Source organism: Engraulis encrasicolus, chromosome 1 (assembly GCF_034702125.1).
Source record: "Engraulis encrasicolus isolate BLACKSEA-1 chromosome 1, IST_EnEncr_1.0, whole genome shotgun sequence".
NCBI classification, from domain to species: domain Eukaryota; kingdom Metazoa; phylum Chordata; class Actinopteri; order Clupeiformes; family Engraulidae; genus Engraulis; species Engraulis encrasicolus.
Genome location: NC_085857.1, coordinates 26,114,983 through 26,136,148, shown reverse-complemented (window position 1 = coordinate 26,136,148; position 21,166 = coordinate 26,114,983). Strand labels below are relative to the sequence as shown.

General features: G+C 39.2%; 2 protein-coding genes across 2 annotated transcripts; both read left to right on the top strand.

The window, feature by feature from the left end:
• Positions 1 to 631: 631 nt before the first annotated feature.
• Positions 632 to 2,612, top strand: LOC134456817 (zinc finger protein OZF-like). Its single transcript, XM_063208380.1, has 2 exons — positions 632 to 1,034; positions 1,690 to 2,612. The coding sequence occupies exons 1-2, from the start codon at positions 632 to 634 to the stop codon at positions 2,610 to 2,612; spliced, it is 1,326 nt and encodes a 441-aa protein (XP_063064450.1).
• Positions 2,613 to 7,664: 5,052 nt separating this feature from the next.
• On the top strand, positions 7,665 to 20,092 carry LOC134456808 (zinc finger protein OZF-like). The gene is made up of 2 exons (XM_063208370.1): positions 7,665 to 8,141; positions 19,006 to 20,092. Exons 1-2 carry the CDS (start codon positions 7,665 to 7,667, stop codon positions 19,747 to 19,749), a joined length of 1,221 nt encoding a protein of 406 aa, XP_063064440.1. The 3' UTR covers positions 19,750 to 20,092.
• Positions 20,093 to 21,166: the final 1,074 nt, after the last annotated feature.

Below are 21,166 nucleotides of genomic sequence, written 5' to 3'. Positions count from 1 at the left end.
AATATCACCACAAAGTCTCCTCTCACCTAATATGAACAGGGCAGGTTACATATGGAGTAGGGTTTGGGGCTCAGCAGGGTTCGCTGGAGCTTTTGTAAGCTGTACCCAGCTCTACTGCACCTTTATATACTGATCGGATTTCTCATACATTTGCGTTATTAAACTATGCTTAAACTGAAATAATATTACAGAAAGTGTACAGTATGACGTGGGGCTCTTGAAGTACATTACTGAAGGTTTCAGGGGAGAGTATCACACATGACCTGGGTTTAACCCCTCTACTAGGATAGCGCAGTTCACACCTCCACTCCACCCCCACTCCACCTATTCACACATTTGTTGAGCTTCTGAAAGGTATACCATGGCTACTCCCACTGTGTGAACCATTAGAGATGTAAACAGTTCTCTAAATCAAACTGAATGTCTTCCCACCATCCTCAATTGTTGTACTTCTCATTGGTCAGGATTATTTGCAACTGAAGGCCATTGGTCAGGCTTGACTGTAAATTGTTGGCAGGAGGGAGGGACTAATCTCACAAAGCATAATAAGGTCTCTAAACTGGCATAATGTGAAGCAGTTATTCTAGGTGGCCTGTGGAGATTCAAAACATTTCTGCTGCCTCTACTGGCCATGTCCTTGAAGGAGATGAAAAAGGAAGACTTTGATGATTTCCTCCAAGAGTATTTACGGCGAACACAAGAGGATGATTCAACCAGTCTACGACCCTGTAAAGAAGAGAAGTGTTTCATAGAGGGAATGAAAGTGGAAGAAGAGACTCATCTAATGGAAGACAGTCATGGTGGTATAACGTCCACCAGTAAGGACGCAGAACCATCCCAATTGGCCATGTCTACGAAAGAGGTTAAAGAAGAAGATTTTGAAGATTTTTACCAAGACTACTTGAAGAGAACACAAGACCCACCACTGTTTAAAGAAGAAATGTGTTTGTCACTGACAGATTCTTATTCATCCATGGGTATTAAAATGGAACAGGAGGCCTATCTGATAAACAATGGTGTCATGACCCCCACAGGTAAGTCTTAAAATACAAATCTAATGTTAAATATGTTTGTCAAGTTCCAAGTTGTAAAATTAACAAATTATATATAATGGTATATACAGTATACTGGTTTGTGTATCTTAACACTAAGGGACGTTCAAATGAAGTACATCAAGCATACATTCAAATTTTGTTATGTGATTTCATGAGTTCAATTTCTGCAGTCTATAGCTTAAGATGCTGCAATACCTTTGAACATACAGTACAACTTCATTCCTAGACTATCCACGGTTTACATGTAAAGAAACTTTTCTGCCACTGTCGTTGTATATTAATTGAAGAACACTTACCATTTCAGGCCATCAGCATTAGTGAGAAAATTATAGAAGAGATGATTACATCCACAAAATAAATTCAGCAACATCTTTTTTCCGATTCTGCAATATGTTATTATTGCTCATATAATAATGTCTACGTAAATTGAACTATCCTTCTGTGAGTTTCAATGTGAAACTCTGATGATAACATTTTCACGGACAAAAACACATTTGAACCATTTAGATGAACGTTGAAAACTGTAAATGCGTACAGCACTTTGTAGGTGTTTACATAGAAATTCTTACACAAGGCTCTCACATTCTGGTTTGTTACATTTTTCAATGCCAGTGTTCTTCTCTTCTCATTTCAGGGGATTCACAAATGAAGCTGTCAAAAGTAAGAGAGAAATGGATGAAAGAAGACAAAGAAAAGACAACCCCTATTCAGACGCCCACGCCTGTGAAAGACCACAGAACAAACACTGCAGAAAAGCAATTACAAAGTACCACAAGTGGACAGAATATTCAACAGCCGTTCAGACAAAACCAGACTGTATGTAATGGTGAAAAGCGACATCAGTGCTTACTATGTGGAAAGACCGTTACAAGTGCAACTCAGTTAAGGAGACATCACAGGATGCATACTGGTGAAAAACCTTACGAGTGCTCAACATGTGGAAAGGAATTCAGAACAGCAGAACATCTAAGGAGACATCAGATGATTCATACAGGTGAAAAGCCTTATGAGTGTGCAACTTGTGGGAAGGCATTTACACAGAAGTGTAATCTTCAGAGACATCAGCAAGTCCATGCAGAAGAAAAACAGCTTACCACAGGTACTGACACTGGTAAAAAGCCGTACCAGTGTTCAACATGTGGAAAGACTTTCACACAAACCTCATATCTCAGGACGCATCAGAAAATCCATACTGAACAAAAGTCACATCAGTGTGCCATATGTGGAAAGGCCTTTGCACGAAAATGTCATTTAATTGTACACGAGAGGACTCATTCTGGACAAAAGCCTTACCAGTGTGCAACATGTGGAAAGGCCTTTGCAAAATCAGATAATTTAATCGCACACGAGAGAACTCATTCTGCAGAAAAACCTTACCATTGCAGCACATGCGGCAAGGCCTTTTCACAATTAGGCAATTTAAAAATACATCAGGCTGCTGTACACAATACTGGTGAAAAGCCTCACCAGTGTGTAAAATGTGGAGTGGCTTTTGCGGTCAAATCATATTTGACTGCACATCAGAAAAGATGCAATTACAGTGTACCGTGTGTGTGAAGTATTTCAAACAAATGGCCATTTTTGGAAAGGTCTTGAGAATACACACAATATGAAAAGGCATTTGTTGAAGGTGTATTTGTAAACACTGCATACTTTTTAGGAGAAATCCATAATCACACAGAGTGAATGTTATACCTGTAGATGGTAACAGTTTTTAACTTTTTAATGTGTTTATATATCGATTGTTGATTTCTAAAATATCTTAACTAGAGACTAATAATCATATATGCCCTCACATTCCCAATGCAAACACATGCCATTAACATACATACTTTGTAGTAGCGCTGCACGATTATGGAAAAAATCATAATCACGATTATTTTGGTCAAAATCATAATCACGATTATTAATCACGATTATTGATTTTTGCAGATTTTTTTGAAAATTGTAACAAGATGAAATATAACCAAGAATGAATTACATACGGGGTGAGCAAAATAAAATTAATTGTAATAATTATGTAAAGGCAATAGCATGAAACTTAAGTGGACAGATTTCTGGCCAGAAACACCAGCCTGTCAGTATGTTCTGGCTTCAAGGACGCTCTCAAAAGTAGGTCACTATTGCCACGATTAAATCACGATTAAAATCATGAGTTCGATTTCACTTTATCACGATTTTGATCATTTTTCGATTAATTGTGCAGCCCTACTTTGTACATACACAAACCCATCCATATTCCCATGGCACTGTCTTTCTGTCTAATGTATTTTAGTTTAAATAACAAGGAGTCGAAGACTGACTTCATTGATAGTTTTGTAGCAGCAACTGGGTTTGACTTTGAATAATGAGATCAATGCTCTCAGAAACAAGTACGCCTACACCTTTGGTCATCTTGTCTGTTTGTATAAAGAAACATTTATTTTATGTAGGACGGACAAGATTCTTGTATTGGATCATGTGTATTCGACTTTGTAAATAATCACTGTATGTGACTGTTTGTAAGGGATGTAATGGGTTGAGGGTGGTTTAGCAATTGTACACCAACATGTCACAATGTATTTCCAGTTTTTTGTGCTTTTCCTTTCATTATTAAAGATTTATTAATGAAATAATGTCTCTGTTTTCTGTAATTTGTCCAACAATGATGGCTGACATCACCGTCATTTTCATTTGCAATGCATTTAATAGAGTTTCCATTCTGAACAATTGAATGGAGTAGTTGTGCCAGTTACTCATAAAGACAATATCCTGTACAAACTAAAAAAAAAACAGTTGGCTGATCACAACAGTTTCAACACTTCGAAACAGTCGAAACAGGTTTGCTATTTTCTTGTCATCATCCTGTAATGTATATTACTGAAGGATTTGTAGTATATCTTTGCTCTGGCAAATGGACCATGAAGGGGTTGCCATACATTTTAGTTGAGCGCTAAAGCTCTAATCTGCTAAACAAAATGTATTTATACAGTATGCCTTATTAAGGGCTTGCAGTTGCTTAAGTGCTCTACCGTGCACACGTTCATGTGACAAAGGAAGATAGTTATTTCCGGCTTTACATATATGATTTCAACATTGGCCTCAGAAAATTAACAAAAAATAATATTTAAAAAGTTTCAAAAGAGCACGTTTGAGTACAGATAGAGTACAGAGGGAAAAATGGAAAAGTGCTTTAGGACTACATACAGTACAGGCCAAAGGTGTGGACTCGCCATCTCATTTAATTAATTCTCTTTATTTTTGTGGCAATTTACAGAACTTGAACATTTTCAGGGAGGGCATCAAAACTGTGAATGAACACATGTATAATTATGTGCGTAACTGTTACAAAAAAATGAAAATGTAAATAAAATAAAAACAATTATTTCTTTTTTTCCTTTTTTAAAAAGCCAAGTAAAGTAAAAAATACCCAGTCAGTCAAGTCAATTTTAATTGATACAAGCATTACAAGAGAGATTTTCTTGATCTGATAATGGGTTTCTTGGTCAGCATAGCTGGTTATCTAGGTGAAACAGTGATACAAAAGTAAAAGTAATAGTTAAAAAACGGTCCGTGTATGGTCCGTGTAACGCTTTGCAGTGCTTTGATCCATTTTCCTAATTTACATGAAAAAGATGAAAAATTGGTTCAAAGTTTCAATTTTTAATTTCCAGACAACAGATAGTTGATGTTTTTTCAATTCATTGTAATTTGTCGGTGGCTTTTTGAAAGAGTAAATAGGGGAACTTGAAACCAAAGTAAAAGGAGTCCTTATTCCAATTTTCAATTTCTGCGTTGTGGTTAGACTGAACCATGCATGCGGGGGGGAAGGGGGTGTCTTGGCTCCAGATGTGTTCGCCGAATTAAGTGCCTTCTCCATGCATGCATACATTTAAATTACCAACATCATATCCTTAATTGTACAGTTCACACCTCCACTCCACCCCCACATATTCACACATTTGTTGTTTGTTTCCCATCATACTCATTTGTTGTTCCTCAAGCAGTCCACTGGTCACGAGTGCCTAAAATTTGAATGGAACTGAAGCTCATTGGTCAAGAGCTTATCTGCAACTGAAACACATTGAACTGTTATGTAGAGACTCAAACAATTTCTGTCATCTCAACTGGCCATGTCCTTGAAGGAGGCTAAATGGGAAGGCTTCCATTATTTCCTTCAAAACTGGATATTTTGGTGTCAAAACCACATATCCTCTATGGGGCAAAAACACACAACAAAATGTGGCTTGCTGTTCCAATTCCTTTGGTGGGGACAGTATGCACCACATTAGTGTCTGTCTATAGAATCCATTACATCCTAATGTACCCTGTATACCACTACACTATAACTGTAGTTCATTGAACTAGTTCAGGTACACCACAGCCAGTATCCACTATTATACTTCTTTGCATTCCTTAAAGTGATACTGTCCCATTTTTGGAAAGAAGGTTATTTTACACCTTCCCTTGAGTTAAATAATAGGGTTTTACCGTTATCCTGTACTTTCAACCATTTTCTTCATCTTTGCATTCCTTAAGGCCCTGTATGGGGTGTCTTCTCATCATTCTACAGCTTATAGTATAACATTGCCCTGGTTGGAGTTATTTAAAGGATTGGCCACACATTAAAGTTATTGGGCTCCAGTCTGTTTAAACTGAAATAATATCACCACAAATTCTTCTCTCATCTAGTATGAACAGGGCAGGTTACATGTGGAGTAGGGTTTGGGGCTGAGCAGGGTTCGCTGGAGCTTTTGTAAGCTGTGCCCAGCTCTACTGCACCTTTATATAGGCCCCTACTGATCGGATTTCTCATACATTTGCGTTATTAAACTATGCTTAAACTGAAATAATATTACAGAATGTGTACAGTATGACGTGGGGCTCTTGAAGTACATTACTGAGGGTTTCAGGGGGAGAGTATCACACATGACCTGGGTTTAAAACCTTGGATTGTGCAGTTCCCACATATTCACACATTTGTTGAGCTTCTGAAAGGTATACCATGGCTACTCCCACTGTGGGAACCATTAGAGATGCAAACAATTCAAACTGAATGTCTTCCCACCATCCTCAATTGTTGTACTTCTCATTGGTCAGGATTATTTGCAACTGAAGGCCATTGGTCAGGCTTGACTGTAAGATGTTGGCAGGAGGGAGGGACTAATCTCACAAAGCATAATAAGGTAACTAAACTGGCATAATGTGCAGCAGTTATTAGGTGGCCTGTGGAGATTCAAAACATTTCTGCTACCTCTACTGGCCATGTCATTGAAGGAGATAAAAGAGGAAGACTTTGATGATTTCCTCCAAGAGTATTTACGGCAAACACAAGAGGATGATGCAACCAGTCCACCACCCTGCAAAGAAGAGAAGTGTTTCATAGAGGGAATGAAAGTGGAAGAAGAGACTCATCTAATGGAGGACAGTCATGGTGGCATAATGTCCAGTAAGGCAGCAGAACCATCCCAACTGGCCATGTCTACGAAAGAGATTAAAGAAGAAGATTTTGAAGATTTTTACCAAGACTACTTGAAGAGAACACAAGACCCACCCACCTTTAAAGAAGAAATGTGTTTGTCACTGACAGATTCGTATTCATCCATGGGTATTAAAATGGAACAGGAGGCCTATCTGATAAACAATGGTGTCATGACCCCCACAGGCAAGTCTTAAAATACAAATCTAATGTTAAATATGTTTGTCAAGTTCCAAGTTGTAAAATTAGCAAATTATATATAATGGTATATACAGTATACTGGCTTGTGTATCTTAACACTAAGGGACGTTCAAATGTAGTACATCAAGCATACACTCAAATTTTGTTATGTGATTTCACAAGTTGAATTTGTGCGGTCTATAGCTTAACTGCAAAACATACAGTACAGTACAACTTCATTCATAGACTATCCACGGTTTACATGTAAAGAAACTTTCCTGCCACTGTCTTTGTATATTAATTGAAGAACACTTACCATTTCAGGCCATCAGCATTAGTGAGAAAATTATAGAAGAGATGTTTACATTAAAGATTTTTAGGATCCTGCCGGGTACCGGATCCACTGCTTTAGATCCTGCCGGATCCGGAACCGGATACCGGATCCTACGAAAGGCTTGAAACACATAGCCTACTCACACACATGGTTCCTTTTTATCACGTTGGCTCAAACTATTTTGACTGAAAAGCCTCGGCTACCGGATCCTGGATCCTGGAACCGGATCCGGATCCTGTGAAAAACCCTATTATCCTTCCGGATCCGGAACCGGATCTTGGATCCTGTGCATCTCTAGTTTACATCCACAAAATAAATTCAGCAACATCTTTTTTACGATTCTGCATTAATATGTTATTATTGCTCATATAATAATGTCTACGTAAATTGAACTATCCTTCTGTGAGTTTCAATGCGAAACTCTGATGATAACATTTTCACGGACAAAAACACATTCGCACCCTTTAGATGAACGTTGAAAACTTTAAATGCGTACAGCACTTTGTTGGTGTTTACATAGAAATTCTTACACAAGGCTCTCACATTCTGGTTTGTTACATTTTTTCAATGCCAGTGTTCTTCTCTTCTCATTTCAGGGGATTCACCAATGAAGCTGTCAAAAGTAAGAGAGAAATGGATGAAAGAAGACAAAGAAAAGACAACCCCTATTCAGACGCCCCCGCCTGGGGAAGACCACAGAACAAACACTGCAGAAAAGCAATTGCAAAGTACCACAAGTGGACAGAACATTCAACAGCCGTTCAGACAAAACCAGACTGTATATAATGGTGAAAAGCGACATAAGTGCTTCGCATGTGGAAAGACCTTTCTAAGTACAACTCAGTTAAGGAGACATCACAGGGTTCATACTGGTGAAAAGCCTTATGAGTGTGCAACATGTGGAAAAGCCTTTACACAAAAAAAATATGTTAAGAACCATGAGAAGATTCATACTGGTGAAAAGCCTTACGAGTGCTCAACATGTGGAAAGGAATTCAAAACAGCAGAACATCTAAAGAGACATCAGATGATTCATACAGGTGAAAAGCCTTATGAGTGTGCAACTTGTGGGAAGGCATTTACACAGAAGTATAGTCTTCAGAGACATCAGCAAGTCCATGCAGAAGAAAAACTAAATCAGCTTACCACAGGTACTGACACTGGTAAAAAGCCGTACCAGTGTTCAACATGTGGAGTGGCTTTCGCACACACATCAAGTCTCAGTAGGCATCGGAAAATCCATACCGAACAAAAGTCACATTAGTGTGCCACATGTGGAAAAGCTTTTGCACAAGGCAGTTATTTAAAAATACACCAGAGGATTCATACTGGTGAAAGGCCTTACCAGTGTGCAACATGTGGAATGGATTTTGCAGCCAAATGGTGTTTAAGTAAACATGAAAAAAGATGCAATATCAGTGTACCACATGTGTGAAGTCCTTTAGAAGAACTCTCATACTCATAGGAGGACTCACAGGCGGTGTTTATACATACCCGGGTATTTTGATATACGCAGACCTTCCCCTTCGGATGTGCCTTTCGTTCACAAACAAACGAAGGTTTTCCCTCTATAAACGAAGCTCCAAAAAAACTCTGGCAAAAGTGGAGATTTTTTTAAATCTCCGGTTAGCGTTTGTATATAAACAGAGATAAACGGAGACTTGAATGGCACTACTTACGGCCCACAGGCTTAACGTATTTATGACAGCTCTCAACAGCACATGTATGCATATTTGCCTTTGATGTGAACGAAAATATTTCGCTGAGCAAAATGTTCGTTTATTAAAATACCCAGGTATGTATAAACCGCACCACAGTCACAAATGCCTTACCAGTATATAACATGTGGAATGGGTTGTGCAGCATTACATGATCTGAAGCCACTTTGTAGCAGCAGCTGTGCTTGTCTTCAAATAATGAAAATGAAACCCTCAGAAACAAGTATATGTGACAGATTGGTCTACACCCCTCAATCTGACTGATTTTGGTCCTTTGTCTGTGATTGGCTGGCCCATTACTGCCAGGACTTTTATGTTGATAAATGTAGTTTTGGACGTGACGTGGGTCTCTTTCCGCCCCGCTGTTGTTTTGCCGGCAAAGGATGCCGGCTGGCGTGTGAGCTGCTGCTAGCCGTGATCATTATCCAGTAGATTTGGTACCTTCAGGTAGGCATTTAATATTCATACTTTATGATGTGTCCGATCGCCGTATTGTCTGAATTACGGGCCTGATTATGTGACTGCATTGCACTTCTAGCCATTCTTGTGTGGAACTGCACTCTGCTGTGAACTGGCGCTCACTTTGCGCTGCCTATACTGCACCGGTGTGTTGCCCCATCATCTGTGCCCTGTGGCAGGCCTGATTCGTGGTGCTTACGCCGGCTTGGAGTGGCTACAGTGGTTGGCCCCTGGGTACCTGACTGCAGTCAGTGGATGGTAAGCTGGCCTATGCTACGTTGATGCTGTTCCTCCGATGGTAACGATGATCTTAGTCACTAAATCTACCCTCACTTTCCTCAGTGTGTGGTCCAAATTGCGATTTTTCCGAACCACGGATCCATGATCGGGTTAGCGGTGCCTCTCTGACGCCGTGGGGTTGCTGGCTACACTCCTCGGAGGTTGCTGTTTTGTTGCCGTCACACTCTGCACCGGTTCCGACTGGCTCCACCTGCTCGTCCTGCTTTTGTTTGGTTTAATTGTTTTTAATTTTCTGGCCCGTTTCTTGGGACGCCAGCCTCCTCGCTGCGCACTGCGCAGGTCTAGTTACCTGTGTGTGTTGTGAGTGCGTGTGTGTCTGTGCGTCTGTATGCGTGTGTGATTGTCATCTAGGCACGGCACCGGAGGCAAGTGTACACCCCCTTCAGTCAACCTACGGCGGTGTAGTTCTCCCCTCTCTCTTGCTATACAAAAGTTAAGTTGCATCTAGTCATCACTGTGTATGCAAATTGTGTAATACATTAGTATGTGTCATTCTCGCTATTGAGTGTCTCTCTCTTCTCTCCTCCCTGGATAGGTATGGAGTTGCCATAGCGCGCCGGTCTTCGGGTGGTGGATTCCCTCACTTTTCCATTGCTGTGTGCACTTGGGTGACTATTACTATTTTGCAGCGTGTAGTAGTAGATGTGTGTTTTCTTTTTATTTTGTGTGAGTACTTTATTGTGTGTGTTTATTTTGTGTGGCCTTTTTCCCTAGTCTTTATCTATCCCTTTTCAACCGTGCTGCTATTGGTTAGCCTAAGCCTAGCTTCCCCCCCCCTTTAAGAGTGACACCATTGCCCTGTCTCCCCCGTATTGGGGGCGGTTCGTACGATTGAGTGTAGCCTCCCTTCCTCTCTCGCACAGGTGCCGTGCGTGTGTGTGCGTGGTGTGTGTGTGTGGCCTGTGGCCATATTGCTCCACATAACGACCCGCCTGTGGGCGTCTAATAGGGATCAGTGCAATATTGTCTGTAATACAATTCATCCATATTGTATTTTGTCATGTATTAGTATTTGTCCCTTTGCATCACCACTGTACATTTGCACATCTGAACTCACCTGACCTCAATGACCTGATGTATATTTTATTGATCTGTATTACTATTGTATTTGTGAGAAGAGAATAAACACGAACTTGACTCTCGCCTAAGAGTGCTCCGAACCTGTGTCCTGGTTTACTAATTTGGGGGGTAATTTCACTCCTAGGTTGTCTTCCCCCACCCTAGGTGGCGTAGTCGTGCAAGAGCTGAGTTGAATTTAATTAACTGTAAACGTGCCACTGTTACATATAGGCCTACACCTTTGCTCATCTAGTCTCTGTGTATAAAGAAACACGTTTATTTTCTTGAGGGCGGACAATGTTTATGTATTGGATTGTGTAAATATGTGTAGTTTCTGTAAGTATCTGACCGTGTGCAATAATCATGGGGCTGACTGTAAGTGATGTAATGGGTTGTAGGTGGGTTAGTAAAGGCACACATACCTGTGGCAATGTGTTCCAATGTAATATATTTGCTAAGAAGATATTTTTTTTTTATCTTGCTTTCATGATTAAAAATTCTTTGATGAAATAATGTTTCTGTTATGACATTTTTCCAACATTGATGACTGGGCGTCACTGTGCGTTTTCTTTGTAAATCTACTGTGTTGTTTTTTATGAAAAATCAGAGTATATGGGTCAGTTACTTATAACCCATATTGGGATGGGGTTTACACATGACGTTATTGTGTAGTATTTTACCATGTACACCTCTCATTGTTACAGTCAAATAACTCCAGCTCAGACTCATCTGACTACTACTTGCCCAGATTTGTTTTCCATACGCCATACATTTTATTTCTAATGAATCCACAGGAGAGCCTTTTTATGAATCACTCATGACCTTTTGTCTTGTGAAAGGTGTACACTGGAGGACTTCAAAAAAAAAAAAACATCACGACTCAAACAGTAGGCCTACAAGGTACAGCATTAGGCTTTGCTTGATCACAAATTCAAGTATTCCTTGATATACTAGAACCCAGAAACAATCGGCCATTGGCACCTCTCTTTTTTTGAGTCTCTCTGAAAGAAATACCAGCTGTGGTCCGTAAGATATTTATCCCAAATTGGTTAAACATTATGAAGACATCACTTTGGACATATTCACTGAGTGTAACAGGGGCTTCCCTCCACATTCCAATTTCATTGACATAGTGAATATCTTATCTGGGCACACCTTCTAGAGCTATTATGATGATAGTAAATTACTGTTACTATTTCTCTTCTGACAGCTGTCATTCACTCGGAGCTGCTTGCTATCTCCTCTGTGTATTCCTCCCTTCCTTTTGATGTTGAAAGCTATATTGTTCAAGATAATTACCAAAGCATAACACCTTGCCTGATTATCATCGACTTTCAAATCTCTTCGAGACATGGTTTTATTCACGTTTTATTATTTTATTAATTGGTTTAATTAACGTTTCCAAAATAGCCTGGTTGACCTGCCTCCCTAGGTTTGCTACTGGTTGACTGGTTTCCGACAAAGTGGGTAGAGTTCCTCATTTTTCTGGAAATCAGAAATGATATTTACACTGCTCTTGGCCGAAGGTGTTGCGTCACTAGGAGGGTGTGGCCTGGCTATATAGCACCACAAACAGTAATTATTTTTATCAAGAAGGTAAAATGTTTTAGATTTCATCTTACATCATTGGGGATCTTTCATATGAATTTACCTGGGTTTACACCTGAAAAGCTAAGGAAATTTGTTACGCAACTAAAAGAAGATGAATGTTGTCTGATCTCAGGTACCAGAATGAACTTGTTTATACTTAATTTATCAAGTAGTAAATAGGGCTGCTCGATAATAAGAAAAATCAATATCACGGTTATTTCAGACAATATTGATATCACGATTTTTTTAGGCGATATTTTTTTTAAAGACAAATAATTGTGCTTAACAATTCACAATCTTCCCTCCCTTCAGCAGTGTGAGTGGAGGACCATAGAGAAACACACAGTGGTGTTCTGTATGAGTGTTGGGTAGCAAGTGTGCTCATAATGGCTCAAGTGGAGGGGAATGTATTGTACTTAGAATACCCTACCTTTTGGCAGAACCGACAAATGACAAAAATATTGTTTCAAATCGATATTATGAAATTTTATATTGTTTGACTGATATCACGATATAATTTCGATATATTGCACAGCCCTAGTAGTAAATCGTGTGCTTTCGGTTCATGCAGCCAAAAATATTAACTAGTTCAGGAATGCAGCCAATATCCTCTATTGTACTTTTTTGCATTCCAGTAGGCCAGTAGCCTATGTGGTGTATTGTCATCATTCTATGATGTATATTATTGCAGGCTTGGTAGAGCAACATTGCCCTGACTGCGGTTATTTAAATGATTTGCCACACATTTAAGTTATTAGGCTCCAGTCTGATTAAAATGAAATATTACAGCATGTGTACAGTATGACATGGGGATGTTGTATTATATTACTGAAGGTTTCAGGGGGAGAGTTTCACAAATGACCTGGGTTTAACCCCTTGGATTGTGCAGTTCACACCTCCATCTCTTCACACATATGTTGAGCTTCTGAATGGAAGGCCGTGGCTACTCCAACTGTGTGGACCATTAGAGATGTAAACAGTTCTCTAATTCAAACTGACTGTCTTCCCATCATCCTTAATTGCTGTACTTCAAGCATCCCACTGGTTACGACTGCCTATAAGCTTAGAGCTGTAGCTCCTTTGTCAGATTTGAATGGAACTAAAGCTCATAGGGGTGTAACGGTACACAAAAATCACGGTTAGGTTCATACCTCGCTTTTAGGGTCACGGTTCGGTACATTTTCGGTACAGTATATGGGAATAAAATGGAAAACCATTTTCTTCCTCAGCACGTTGTTTATTTCACCAAAATATAAATACAACCGAAAAAAAGGAAACACATTCAACCTGCTACTTTGGGTCAGAGATTTCATCAGTGTAAGAAATAGCACTTTTTCTCCTCTTCACCTGTTTTTTGTCAGGATTCTGCACGAGCCTCTGCATGTAGTGGCAGCATAATGTAAAAACATGAACAGAGTAGCCTTTTACTCAACGTTTCGGTACAGCACTGTTCGATTCGGTACAGGTCTTTTCGGTACGGTATGTCGGTTCGGTTCGGTTCGATATTGTTACAGGCCTAGTCAAGACTGGCTGCAACTGAAGCACATTGGTCAGGTTTGATTGTAACACGCTGGAAGTAGGGGGGGACGGGGGGACCAATCTCACAAAGACACGGTCACTAAACTGGCATAACATTAAGCAGTTATTCAGTGTGGCCTGTAGAGGATCAAAATCTTTCTGCTACCTGGCATAACTTGAGACAGTCATTCTAGGTGGCTTGTCGAGATTTAAAACATTTATGTCACCTCAACTAGCCATGCCCTTGAAGGAGATAAAAGAGGAAGACTGATGCTTTCAGTATTTAAGTATGAGTCGATATTTTGGTCTCAAACCCACATATCTCTGATGGCAAAAAAACAAAACAAAATTTAACTTGCTGTTTATTCCTTTGGTGGGGACTGTATATTGCTGTATATTACAGCATTGCCCTGACAGGAGTGAGATCTTTATAAAGAATTTCCCACACATGTATTATTATTAATAACCAATAACAAGTTTCAAAGGGCACTTCTATTGATACACCACATTAGTGTCTGTCTGCTGTAATCTAGTTGATAAGTAAAATAAACTGAATTGCATCTTTAGAACCCATCCCACCCTATAACATGTACCCTGCATACTACTAGTTAATTGAACTTGTTCAGGTACACCACAGCCATTATCCTCTATTGTACTTCTTTGCATTAAGGCCCCGTATGGGGTGTCTTCTCATCTTTGTACAATGTATATTACTGCAGGCTTGCTAGTATAACATTGCCCTGACTCAAGTTATTTAAAGGATTTGCCACACATTTAAGTTATTGCGCTCCAGTCAGAGTCTGTTTAAACGGAAATAGTATTACCACAAAGTCTCCTCTAACATAATACGAACAGGGCAGGTTACATATAGAGTTTGCGGCTCAGCTGGGTTCGCTGGAGCTTTTGTTAGATGTACCCTGTGCTACCGCGCATTTAATTCCTGAAATGATTTCAACGATTTCTCATATATTTACATTATCGAACTATGCTTAAACTGAAATAATATTACAGCATGTGGACAGTATTGCAACGGTGAAACAGCCTATATAAGGTTACTGTATCAGGATTGGCTTGTGGCTCACTGGGGATTTTGAAAGCTGTGATTAGTTCTACTGCTGTGTTTACTTACTGAAGTTATATAAAGGATTTGCCACATATTTGAGTTATTGGGCTCCAGTCTGCTTAAATGAAATAATCACAGCATGTGTACATTGTGACATGGGGGTCTTGAATTATATTACTGAAGGTTTCAGGGGGAGAGTATCACACATGACCTGGGTTTAACCCCTTGGATTGTGCAGTTCACACCTCCGCTCCACCCCCACCCACCTATTCACACATTTGTTTAGCTTTTGAATGGAAGGCACACAGTGTCTAGTCCCACAGAGTGGGGCATTAGATGAAAACAGTTCCCTTATTCAAACTGAATGTCTTCCCGTCATCTTCAAATGTACTTCTCATTGGTCAGGATTGGCTGCAACTGAAGCCCATTGGTCAGGCTTGACTGTAAGATGATGGCAGGAGGGAGGGGCCAATCACACAAAGCATAATAAAGCCACTAAACTGGCATAACGTGAGACAGTCATTCTAGGTGGCTTGTCGAGATTTAAAACATTTATGTCACCTCAACTGGCCATGTCCTTGAAGGAGATAAAAGAGGAAGAATTTGATGATTTCCCCCAAGAGTATTTATGGCAAACACAAGAGGATGTTTCAACCAGTCCACCACACTGCAAAGAAGAGAAGTGTTTCATAGAGGGAATGAAAGTGGAAGAAGAGACTCATCTAATGGAGGACAGTCATGATGGTATAACGTCCATCAGTAAGGAAGCAGAACCATCCCAACTCGTCATGTCTACGAAAGAGATTAAAGAAGAAGATTTTGAAGATTTTTACAAAGAATATTTGCAGAGAATACAAGACCCACCATTGTGTAAAGAAGAAATGTGTTCACCCCTGCAAGATTCTGATTCATCCATCTGTATTAAAATGGAACAGGAGACCTATCTGATGAACAATGGTGGTTTGACCCCCCCAGGTAAGTCTTAATATTGAAATCTAATAGTAAAGAAGTTTCTCGGGTTCCAAGCTGGTAAATTCACAAATTATACAAAATGGTAAATGCAATAATTATAACACTAAGGGATTTTCAAATAAAGTACATCAAGCATATGCTGATTTTTTATGTGATTTCATAACGTCAGTTACTTCAGACTAGCTTAAGATGCTACAGGGTGGGAGACGTGACGCCTTGTTTTTTCGTAACATTGGTTAAAAACCTACAAAACTGTTATTTTTCCTTTAAAAAACAAATGTCAATGAAAGATGTGGTACATTATGTTTCATATTAGTTTTAGATGAGAAGAAACATTTTTGTTATGATTCATGTAAAGGTTTATATGTCAAATATCCTGCGGTGTGACTGTAAAACTGAAACCCGGAATATAATATATATATCAATTGACCAACAACATTTTGAATAATGTAGCATTTGGCATGATTGCATAAATAATATTAACTTTATATTAAGATATGTGAATGTGAAAAAAAAACCTCAAGACAGTAATATTAAATACAACTTCAATTTCGTAACACAAATTGCGTCCTGTGGGGTGACATGTATGTCAATGTTTGTGAATGTGCAGCTGCAAGGCCAACTACAAGAGTCTTAAAAACTGGCTCCTAACCAGACAGTACCTCAGTTATTGGAGAGTTCTGTGGAAGTTTAAAGTGACTCTTAACCTCTTAATATGTCTTCATATTGCAATCTTTCTGTCACGCAATGCTTATTTTCATTTTATGGTGTCCTGTGGTGTGACTGCTCTTATAGGAGGGAAAAAAAGGTTTTTATGAATGAAAACAGATATTAAGATTAAACACAATATCATTATCAATTTAGCATGAGCTCAGATGTCAGTCATGTATACCAGAATGCTGCTGCCCGCCTTCTCACCAAAACACGAAGGCGGGAACACATAAGACCTGTGCTTGCAGCTCTTCACTGGCTCCCCATACGTTTTAGAATAGATTTTAAGATTTTTTTATTTGTTTTTAAATCCCTTCATGGCTTGGCACCCTCTTACCTGTCCGATCTTTTAAAAATGCACTCCCCCTCCAGGGGCCTCAGGTCAGTTGACCAAGGCCTCCTAATCGTGCCCCCCTCCAGACTCTGTCCCCAAAACTCTGGAACGAGCTCCCAGCCCACATACGTTCGGCCCCATCCCTATCGGTTTTTAAAAACCATCTTAAGACACATTTTTATGCCTTAGCTTTTAACTCTCTATAAACTTCCTAGTTTTTCTTATCTAGTGTTTTACTTATTATTTGCCCTTCTTCTAATTTGTTACATGAGCCCTCTGTAGTTTTAGCATATTTATTGGCACCTAATTAGCCTCTTCTTTATTATTTTTTCAGACACTTCTTGTATATATGCACTTTCCATTGGTTATTATTGTTTTTAAGTGCTTCAAAGATTACACTGTTTCTACGTTTATTTTTATTTATTTTTGTTGTTGTCTTTGTGTGTCTTAAAGGGACAGTTTGGTCAATTTCAACATGCAGTTGTAATGCTCACACTACCCTGGACTTGTCAGTGCCTGAGATTTTTTTTTCTTCTTCTTCAGCCGTTTCCGAGATCCTGGTCATTGTAATGGGGCAGCTCTTTGTTTACATTTCAAAAAAACATTTTTATTTATTCCCAAAAACATCCAAAAGGTTATAAAACATCAGCAGACAACTAGCAAACAGCAGTACCTTTTGGGAAAATATTTGGAGTTGGCCTATGTTTCATTTTTAAAAAATGTAAACAAACGCTGCCCCCATTAGAATTGCTCATATCTCGGAATGGGCTGAGCCGAAAAATGTGGCATCACCAGGTACTGACAAGTCACGGGTAGCGTGAGCAATACAACTGCATGTTGAAATTGACCAAACTGTCCCTTTAAGGGGTCCTCAAGTCCTTTTATCTGCCTGTCCAGCACTTTGGTCAGCTATCTTGTATTTTTAAGTGCTCTATAAATAAACTTTGACTTGACTTGAATTTACTTATACAAAAGGATTAAAATGGCCATAATGCAGTGAATTCCCTGTGGTGTGACATGCCTATGCAATGTGTTGATGCAGGACACATTTTCCCAAAAATGGCAAAAAATAAGGTGAAATTCCACAGACCACTAAGTGCTTTATTTTTTTCTTTATTTTTTTCAATTTTTATCCATCATTTTTCTCAGGAATTTGAAAAACTTTTTTTTTTTTGCGTTACGCCCTTAAATGTCAACCACCCTACAATACATTTGAACATACAACTTAATTTATAGACATTCCACAGGATACATGTAAAGAAACTTTTCTGCCATTTGTCTTTGTACATCTAATTCTAGAACACTTACCATTTTAGGATATCAGTATTATTCTAAGAGAATTGTGGAAGAGATGTTCACAATCCACAAAATCAATTTGGCCATGACTTGATTTCAGATTTGGCATGCATATTTTCTGATTGTTTATTTAACCCATTTATGCTGAATGTTGCGTTGTGCAACATTGGCCTTGGTGCCTGGAGCTGCATGACGCAACATTCAGGCTCATGACATTTGAGACAATTTCATTAAAATCTTGGTATGTTAGAGCTGAATGAACACACTCTAATGCAAGATGAGGCTCTTAGCTTTTCAATGCAATTTATTGCATGGATATTTAGGTTTATATAGGCTGAGGGCAACTTTTTTACAAATGGCTCAGGCATTCAGCAGCCTTTTTTGCAAGTGCTATAGGCTTCAATGGGTTAATAATATCTGCATGAATGAAAACTATCCATGTGTAAGTTTCAATGTGAACATCTGATGATAACCTTTCCAAAAACATATTCCACACCATGTTGATGACAGTTAAAAACTGTAAATGTATACAGCACTTTGCAAGAGTCTTGAGATTACAGACATGGTTTGATACATTTTCCTAAGATGATGTTCTTCCTTTCTCGTTTCAGGTGATTCACAAAAGAAGCTGTCAAAAGTAAATGAAAAACGGAGGAAAGAAGACCAGGAAAAGAAAAACCCTACTCAGAAGCCCCAACCTGTGAATGGCCACGGACCTAACACTTCAGAAAAACAATTGCAAAGTACCACAATTGGACAGACCTTTCAAGAGCAGCTCGGACAAAAAACGACAGTACCTACTGGAGAAAAGCGACACCAGTGCATCCCATGTGGAAAGGTCTTTATATATGCAACTAAATTAAGGAGACATCTGAGAATTCATGCTGGGGAAAAATCCCATCACTGCACCACATGTGGAAAGGAATTCAGAGAAGCAAGGGATCTAAGGAGACATCAGATGAGTCACACTGGTGAAAAGCCTTATGAATGTGCAACTTGTGGGAAATGCTTTCCACGCCCAGAAAGTCTTCAGCGTCATCAGAAAATCCATACTGGAGTAAAGGCCCATCAGTGCACCACATGTGGAAAGGAATTCACACTTTTGGAATATTTAAGGAGCCACCAAATGAGTCACACTGGTGAAAAGCCTTATGAATGTGCAGCATGTGGAGTGGCCTTTCAACACATTACACATCTCAGCAGGCATCAGAAGATTCATACAGGAGAAAAGCCACATCAGTGTGCCACGTGTGGAAAGGCCTTTACACAAAAAAGTCATTTAATCGTACATCAGATGATTCATACAGGTGAAAAGCCTTATGAGTGTGCAACTTGTGGGAAGGCATTTACACAGAAGTGTAGTCTTCAGAGACATCAGCAAGTCCATGCAGAAGAAAAACTGAATCAGCTTACCACAGGTACTGACACTGGTAAAAAGTCGTACCAGTGTTCAACATGTGGAGTGGCTTTCGCACACACATCAAGTCTCAGTAGGCATCAGAAAATCCATACTGAACAAAAGTCACATCAGTGTGCCACATGTGGAAAGGCTTTTGCACAAGGCAGTTATTTAAAAATACACCAGAGGATTCATACTGGTGAAAGGCCTTACCAGTGTGCAACATGTGGAATGGATTTTGCAGCCAAATGGTGTTTAAGTAAACATGAAAAAAGATGCAATACCAGTGTACCACATGTGTGAAGTCCTTTAGAAGAACTCTCATACTCATAGGAGGACTCACAGTGACAAATGCCTTACCAGTATATAACATGTGGAATGGGTTGTGCAGCATTACATGATCTGAAGCCACTTTGTAGCAGCAGCTGTGCTTGTCTTCAAATAATGAAAATGAAACCCTCAGAAACAAGTATAGGCCTACACCTTTGCTCATCTAGTCTCTGTGTATAAAGAAACACGTTTCTTTTCTTGTGGGCGGACAATGTTTATGTATTGGATTGTGTGTAAATATGTGTAGTTTCTGTAAGTATCTGACCGTGTGCAATAATCATGGGGCTGACTGTAAGTGATGTAATGGGTTGTAGGTGGTTTATAGTAAAGGCACACATACCTGTGGCAATGTGTTCCAATGTAATATATTTGCTAAGAAGAGATTTTTTTCTCTTGCTTTCATGATTAAAAATTCTTTGATGAAATAATGTTTCTGTTATGACATTTTTCCAACATTGATGACTGGGCGTCACTGTGCGTTTTCTTTGTAAATCTACTGTGTTCTTTTTTATGAAAAAACAAATGGAGTATATGGGCCAGTTACTTATAACCCATATTGGGATGGGGTTTACACATGACGTTATTGTGTAGTATTTTACCATGTACATCTCTCATTGTTACAGTCAAATAACTCCAGCTCAGACTCATCTGACTACAGTAGGAGTTCTCAATATCTTTTAGCTTGCCCAGATTTTTTTTCCACAAGCCAAACATTTTATTTCTGATGAATCCACAGGAGAGCTTTTTTATGCATCACTCATCCCATGACCTTTTGTCTTGTGAAAGGTGTACACTGGAGGACCTAAAAAAAAAAAACCTCACGACTCAAACAGTAGGCCTACAAGTTACAGCATTGGACTTTGCTTGATCACAAATTCAAGTATTCCTAGACACACAACAACCCCAGTTACAACAACTGATTTCTTGTATAAATCCATGTTTCATTCATTTCAATGGAATGGACCTTAGGTCTGCAAAAAAGGCAAATTCCACCCTACCCCTTGCAAAACCAGAACCCAGAAACAATGGGCCATTTGCACCTCTTTTTTTGAGTCTCTCTGGAAGAAAGGCCAGCTGTGGTCCGTAAGATATTTATCCCAAATTGGTTAAACATTATGAAGACATCACTTTGGACATATTCACTAAGTGTAACAGGGGCTTCCCTCCACATTCCATTTTCATTGACATTGTGAATATCTTATCATCTGGACACGCCTTCTAGAGCTATTATGATGATGGTCAATTACTTTTACTATTTCTCGTCTGACAGCTGCCACTCACTATCATTCATAGGAAGCTGCTTGCTTTATTATTTTTTTATCAAGACGGCAAAACGGTTCAGATTTCATCTTACATCATTGGGGATCTTTCAGATCTATTTAGCAGAGTT

What these genes read in the sequence shown, in the direction of transcription:
- LOC134456808 (XM_063208370.1), top strand. Translation starts at nt 7,665, where the DNA reads ATGAAAGAAGACAAAGAAAAGACAACCCCTATTCAGACGCCCCCGCCT. An exon ending in GTCTTCAGAGACATCAGCAA is followed by an intron (nt 8,142 to 19,005) that starts GTCCATGCAGAA and finishes AGGAGACATCAG; the next exon opens with ATGAGTCACACTGGTGAAAA.
- LOC134456817 (XM_063208380.1), top strand. Translation starts at nt 632, where the DNA reads ATGTCCTTGAAGGAGATGAAAAAGGAAGACTTTGATGATTTCCTCCAA. An exon ending in TGGTGTCATGACCCCCACAG is followed by an intron (nt 1,035 to 1,689) that starts GTAAGTCTTAAA and finishes TTCTCATTTCAG; the next exon opens with GGGATTCACAAATGAAGCTG.